This window comes from Hippocampus bargibanti, linkage group LG20 (assembly GCF_051943395.1).
Source record: "Hippocampus bargibanti isolate YZ-2025 linkage group LG20, ASM5194339v1, whole genome shotgun sequence".
In the NCBI taxonomy this organism is placed as follows: Eukaryota; Metazoa; Chordata; class Actinopteri; order Syngnathiformes; family Syngnathidae; genus Hippocampus; species Hippocampus bargibanti.
The window spans coordinates 2,732,501-2,739,897 of record NC_142753.1 but is presented as its reverse complement, the minus strand read 5'-3'; the positions used below and the strand labels follow the sequence as shown (position 1 = coordinate 2,739,897).

Sequence of the window (7,397 nt, the reverse complement as noted above, 5' to 3'; positions counted from 1 at the left end):
GACGTGTTTATTCCAACGGCTAACAAGTGGATCTCAACTGAACAGCAAAAGCAGTGCAATACATGCAACATGAACTGCCCCCTCCCCTGCACCTGCTGGGTGAGATGCCTGGTCCTAGTGCCCGCCACAGTGCCACTGAAGAAGAAACAGGAAGCAGAGCTGGAGGTAGCAGAGCTGAAGATGTTGAGGTTTTCTTTGGGAGTGACCAGGTTGGATAGGATCAGGAATGAGTACATTAGAGGGACAACTCGTGTTAGATGCTTTGCAGAGAAAGTCAGAGAGGCCAGACTGATATGGTTTGGACATGTCCAGAGGAGAGAGAGTGACTATATAGGGAGAAGGATGCTGAGCCTTGAACTGCCAGGCAGGAGACCGAATGGAAGACCGAAGAGGAGGTTTATGGATGTGGTCAAAGAGGACATGAAGGTAGCTGGTGTGAGAGAAGAGGATGCACAAAACCGGGATAGATGGAGGACACTGATTCGCTATGGCAACCCCTGAGGGGAAAAGCCAAAAGGAAAAGAAGAAGAAGACTAATAAAGGCTAATCTAATCTAACTGAACAGCTGTTTAAATGTCTGATGGATTTGGTGCGCATGGATTGGTTGCACCTGCCTGACGGCGGAGTCGCTGGGAAAGGTGGTGGGCAGGGTGCAGAGGGAGGATTTTACCGCGCTCTTGTCTTGATTCTTCCTGTGTGCAAGTCCTCGAGAGTGGGTAGGGGGGTGCCAATCTTTATTTTTCCGCCGTCCTAACTGCCCGTTGAAGTCTGATTTTGTCCATTTTTGTGGCGGCCCCGAGCCAAACAGTGATGGAAGAACGAAATGTAGCACCTCCTGTGGCATGCCGTGCGTCTTCAGCAGCATCAGGAACTACATCCTCTGTTATTCATCCACTTGTCATCAATAATGTGAGTAAGATTAAAAACAATATTTGACATGATTTGATATGACCCAAGAGGATTGGGTACACAGGGCACATGCAAAAACAACTTACAAAAACAAAATCGACACTCACATGGGAATTCCACACAGAAGGCTCCGACTGAGCTTTAGCCCATGAGTTTAAAGACCAGCGGCCCATTTCTGAGATTGGATTGGATTTGCCTTTATTAGTCTCGCAGTGGAGAAATTTACATTTCACAGCAGCAAAGTTATGAAAGAAATGAAAGTAGAAAAGCAAAACACAGGAGCTGCTGGAAAGGCAGCCACTCTCGCGGCGCCGTCTTGAAGTCAAAAGAACAAAAAAAACTAAATAACAAATAACATGACAACACAAAGACACAGAGAGACATTCATTCTTAAGCACTTTCTGTACCCTCTTTGTTACGTAAAGCAGTTCCAGATGAAGGAGGAGAGGATCAAAGCGTCTCTTCACCAGTGGATCAGGGACATTATGGTGGAATGTGCACGTCGACTACAAGCTAAATGTTGAAAGCAAACACGCAGCTGTAGCATCCATTGACGAAAAGAGATTGTCTCACATCTCCTGTCCCCCATAAATCAGCTTCAATTCCATCCCGCGACAGTTCCATATACGCATTGGCGCTCTTCACATCATTGTTGGCGCTTTGACTGTTGACATTCTCAACGCCGCTTTCTGGTGTGAAGATGTTGCTTAGCAACTTAAAAATAATCATGAGGGTGAGAAAACAGAATGGCAACACTCTGCCAATGGATGTGAATAAGCATGGTGAAGTGAGGAGGCATCAAGTGTGTGCGCCATATGCATGTGTTAGTTTGATCAAATTGTGCATGTTGTGGTAATTAAGTGTGTAGTGCAGGGGTGTCAAAGTTGTAGTTATGGTTTCCTCTCGAAGGCCGTTATGAATTTGGGGAACCCATTAGAATGTTTAAATCCCTTCAAATATTACATATAGAGCACACAGCAAATTAATGAATGACTCGTTTTCAAATCTGAAGTCAAGAATAATGACTTTTATTGTGGTTGACATCTAAAAATATGAAATTTTGGCTCAGATTTTAGCAATCATCATGGAATTTAACAAGTTTGATTTGCTTTCGCGGGCCGAAAAAAATGATGTGGCGGGCCGTATTTGGCCCGCGGGCCTTGACTTTGACACCTGTGGTGTAGTGGAATGTGGGGGGGCTCAATGAAGTAGCCCCTGAAGCTCTGATGGGGAGTCACAGGGGGCCAAAACACACGGCCATCTGTCCGATGGGTCATTCTCTGCAGGGGGTCTCAACAGTTTGTTGTTGACCGATGGCTCATACAGCCAGACGCGTATAAAAGGGTCCAAACACTGAGATGACTCCTTCTTTTCCTTTCGGCTTTTCCCTTCAAGGGACTGAGTTTAAAACATAATACTAAATCACCACTGTATTTGACATAACCTAAATAACAACAAATTGGTGGCTAATTAAGAACTACTTTGTGATGTTCCATTGGTGGAATGGCATCTGATTTGTCGTCTGTTTTAATCATGCAGAAAACATGGCCCAAATTCCAGAACGTAATACAGTGGGACCTTGGCTTACGAACTTAATTGGTTCCCAGACAGAGCGTGTAAGGCGAAAAGTGTGTATCCCGAAAATTAATTTGTTTAGCTGGGTTGATAGCTTTTTGTATCAAGTGTACAGATTACTTGTGCAGGTTATTTGCGGCGCCTGAACAAAAGTGTGAGAATGTGAGAATAGTGAGAAAATTGATAGAAAACTGTTAAAATATTTTAACAGTTTTCTATCCATTTTCTCACTATTCTCACACTCTCACACTTTTGTTTTTTTGTTTCAAGCTCTGTCATCTCCCTTTCGTGTGTTTTCTCACTCTGTCTGCCTGTCTCTTTAATGTTTAACCCCCACCCCTCCAATGCTGGGTTCTTGACCAATCATGTGGCTTTAACTGAAGACGCCGTTTAGTTTTTTGGAGAACGGCCTCACTCTCTGTCTGTAAACCCATTTCCCACTCCTGCGTTCTTGACCAATCACGTGGCTTCAACTGAAGACTGGGGGCGGGGAATAGAGGACAAAAAAAATGGTGGCCATCATTTTCTGGTTAGGAGAACGGTCTCGTTCGCGAACGACACATAACTCATTGTGGCAGCTCCGTGTGTATCCCGAAAAATAGTTCGTCTGCCAAGGTAAAACGTTCATAAATGTAACGTTCGTCAGCCGAAAAGTTCGTAAGCCAAGGGGTTTGTAAACCGAGGTCTCACTGTATTTGCTTGGGGTGTAGAATAAAAAAAATGTTTACGTTTGCATATCAATGCATTGGTTTGGAGGTTAAATGAGAGAAATAGCCCTTTTTACGTACCTTTAAAACGTGTAATAACATGGATTTAGTAAAATGGTCAATGAATCTGCCCACATTTGTTGAGCAGTGTCGTTTAGAATTTCATTTCCGTTTTAGGCGACAAACATCTTTTTCCATGCAGGCGTTGAGCCAGTGAGAAGTCCTGCTGTGTTGCTCCAACCAAGGAAGGAGGAGGAGGAAGCAATGCCGCAGGATGCTTTTTTTTTTAATCATTGCTGCTAAGCCCTCTGGCGACTCGGAGACAAAGATCTAGCTTCATGTGAGACTTTGGAAGGACGAACGAGCATCATGTCCTCCGCATTCATTGCGATGTGGCTCGCCACGGGTACGTAACGACGAAGCGCCCAGCTAGCGAGATTAGCTCCTTAGTTAGCTTCGCGTGTTAGCCGCGATGAAGGAGTCATGGGGGAAAAACATAACGCAAGTCAAAATCGCACTTTTTGGGTGGTGTACCTTAAACGCCCAAAACCTTCAAAGCTGTTTTAACGTTTGTCTTCAACGCAGAGTATTAAGCGTTGCTTTTAGCGTCACGTCGTTGATCTTAATTTGCCATGAGTGTTTTGATAGGAGCTCGTCATTTTTGTGTGAATTGATAGCATACTTTGGATAAAATTTCCCATAGGCTTTTTTAGAACAAGTACATGAGCAAAAGAAGCTGTCAGCATTTTGCAGTTATTTCGAAATGCAGGTACCAGTGGACCAGATAAAAAATATTCACACCACGAAACGAATGTCACAGTGAACACAGCGTCAGTGAATCACCATTTGAGGGATAGTGACAATGCCTTATTACGAAAAGCCGTTCAAAAATTGCTGACAGATACCACAAGATCTTGGACAGACTACTACATTATTTTTTTATTCGTAATGAAGGTCTTTTGCTCATGCTTGTGACCAGACACTGGCATGAGTACAAATCGGCAATTTTGGAGTTTATACAATTCAATACATATTGATTTTGAAGCTGTAACAAAGCACTTAACTTGGACAACTATCATATACAAGAAAATAAAGTAGTCACGAAGATAGTAGAAAGCACCAGGGAATAAAACTTAAGATCAAGTCTGAATCATGCTGAGTCAACTGCCAAAGAGTAGTAGTCAGTTTTGAGTTAATTTGTAAATAATGAAGGATTGGTTTAAAAAAATATTACTGTCATACAGTAACCTCTCATTTCATAACAGTATGTATTTTTTGAGTTTGACATCCTTAATAGCTGGAGACAAAACTAAACCGATGAGATGATGCTAGACATTTTAAGAAGACATCATGGTACGTAAACCAAACAGTGGTAAAAATGTGGACGATATTTCTTTTAAATGTTTGACATCTATTAATACTGACAGAAACACACGATAATCAACAGAAAACAAGAATGCCGTGTGTAATTTCAAAACGGACATTGAACAACGCTCTTGATCTACTGGTGCTTTTATTCATTGATCCTCTAGTTTACACTGTGCATGCCAGCAATGCCAAACATACTGAAGGAAATGTCCGCAAGGAGAGAACTGTTGGCTGGAAGCAGAGAACAGCCTTGTACAGAGATGGTGAGTGGGTGTGTGCAGTGGTGCACTTCATGTGTTGACCACCCCCCCCCCCCCCCCCGCCCCTTCTTCGCAGTCATAACACAATGTCATGCTACACTGGTTCCCCCCCTTAATACTGGAATAAATGTTGTCACTTGTTCGCCGTCTCAAAGCGTTGGTGTTCTTGCTCTAACAGTGCTTCACTCAGTTAATTCTAAAAAGTACGTTTTACTGCTGACGTGACACAGAAAAACAATTCTGATTGGACAATATTCACAACATAGTTTCAGCTTACCTTATCCAAGGAACGTTAAAGTAGGTTAAACTGCCATCCGCTTTGACCATCGTTGTCTGCTTGCCTAGACGCTTGCGACTTTCACCTCGAGGTTGTGTACTCACGGGCAATCAGTTCACCAAAGTGTTTGTCTGAACAGTCGCCCTCGTTGTTGTCCAATGCTCCTGAGCTGAACACCGTTCCTCTTGAAGGCCCATCTCCTCCATTTGGGTTTCCTCAAGGATTTTTCACTCGGACCTCACACAGGCGAGTCTTGCGCTTCTTGTACAAGGTTGGGCCAAGAAAGTGAAGACTAAGTTACTATTTCCAAAATTCCCCAGAAGACTTAGTTAGTCATTGATGAACATAAGCTTTAACTCATTCCCCGCTAGCCATTTTTGAGCATTTAAAAAATATTCAAAAGGCAGAAGTGACAAGTATATTTGTCAACGGCGGCGAATAACGATGCATGTGATAATTTGCGATTTTAAATTATTGGGTAACGGGAGGGGATGTGAACTGTGGAATGGGGAATTTCTGTTCATTCCAAAACATTTTTCTTTCGATGCATTAGTCTTGCTCTTAAAGCAGAAGGCTCCATCTGCACTAGCCTGTTATGCATAAACTTGAAATGGGTGAAGTATTACGTACTGTAGGAACTGCAGGTCATATTCTCCAGAGGGAGTTGGAATACCACAACTTGGCAGATTCGAGAGACTCATTCATGGTCTTTCACCATGAGTCTCTCCAAACAGTATCAGAGACATGACCTGAACGCCCAAGTCGAAGATGAGTGGTACCCACTCCATATTTCCTCATATATTGCCCCCCTTTCTTTGATATTTCATGTTATTTTTCTCCCATTTGTACTCACTTGTACATCTTGCAAGCTTGGATCGACTATACTGAATTTTGGCTGCCAGCGCTTGACCCCGAGTGCAAGCTGGAGCCCCTTGGTTCTTTTGTCTGCTAAAGAAGTAGCGAGGCTCAAAAGGGAGCGATACTAGCCCGAAATGTCTTTTTTGTCCGGGGGTACCAACCACTGTGTGAGTTTTTTAATTCTTGGGCACAATTGTGATGTCTTTGGTGTCTTTGTTGCTCTTGTAAGAGGATTTGTCTCGCCCGGTTCATTCTTGCCGTCCTTGGGAGAGATCCAACCACCAGCCATGACCCGTGTAATAATAATATTACAATACTATTGACAACAACTAAGATGTTATTTTTGCAACATGATTGTGCTTGTAGTTTGGAGTGGTTTGGATTGGATTGGATCAGCCTTTATTAGTCTCACAGTGGAGACATTTACATTTCACAGCAGCAAAGTGATGAAAGGAGAGGAAAGGAAGAAGTAGAAAAACAAAATACCGGAGCTCCTGTAGAGGCAGTTACTCTTGCGGCGCCATCTTGAAGTCTAAACAACACCAAAATAAGTAACAAATTATGTGACACAACACAAAAGACACACCATCATTAAATTTTAAACACTTTCTGCACCCTCTTTGTTGTTTGTAGATGAAAAAGGAGAGTATCAAAGCATCCTTTTCACCAGTGGATCAGGGATGTCATGGAGAAATGTGCATGTCTGCTACAAGCTAAATGTTGAAAGCAAACACGATGCTGTAGCATCCATTGACAAAAAGAGATTGTCTCCCATCTTCTGTCCCACGTATATCCGCTTCAATTCCAAGCCGCGACAGTACCACATATGCATCGGCGCTCTGCGCTGTCGCTCCTTTCTCCTCATCAGCTGTGATTAAGCCCTCGGGGACGTCAGACATATGTCCAGGTCAAAGTCTGTGTCAGCTGTTTCGTCTTTGGATTTCTAACAGTTCCAACATGTCATCATTGTGACCCTATTCCAGGGGTCGGGAACCTTTTTGACTAAGGGAGCCATAAAAGTAAAATATTTAGAAATGTTTTTCAGCGAGAGCCACACGCACGCGCACATACAAACGCTCGCGTGCGCACGCGCGGCCACTTTTCAACTAAATATCAGAATGTATTATTTCAAATAACTTTGTGATAGTACTCACCGTTAACATGGATGGTTTTCCGTTCCTCGTGTTTGGTAAAAATCCAGGGAAACGATCGGAATGAAATTCAATTTGCCGGTCCAGAGGCGAAGTTACTGCTAGCTAGCCTGCACACGGCTCATAAGCTTCCACACTTGCTATCTGCAATCTACTTCTCGCAGAAGTATGTCGATGCTAACGTTAACATGGGGCTTGTTAAAATGTCACTGACATTCGACTGTTTCATCGATGGTATTGTTTCATTGCAAATTAGAATCAGAACATTTTATCTCCTCTAATGCTCCGGTGC

At 43.1% G+C, this 7,397-nt stretch overlaps 1 protein-coding gene across 12 annotated transcripts in view; it reads left to right on the top strand.

Moving 5' to 3' along the window:
* The first annotated feature begins 3,387 nt into the window (after positions 1-3,387).
* Positions 3,388-7,397, top strand: part of sgce (sarcoglycan, epsilon) — a 35,206-nt gene continuing 31,196 nt past the window's right edge. For 10 of the 12 annotated variants that reach the window (XM_089022972.1, XM_089022965.1, XM_089022967.1 and 7 more), the window contains exons 1-2: positions 3,394-3,597; positions 4,724-4,822. In XM_089022972.1, the coding sequence (XP_088879098.1) occupies positions 3,561-3,597; positions 4,724-4,822 (136 nt within the window). In that variant the 5' untranslated portion in view covers positions 3,394-3,560. Of the gene's footprint in view, positions 3,598-4,723; positions 4,823-7,397 lie in introns of all 12 variants that reach the window. The other 2 variants (XM_089022962.1, XM_089022973.1) reach the window with 2 other exon arrangements.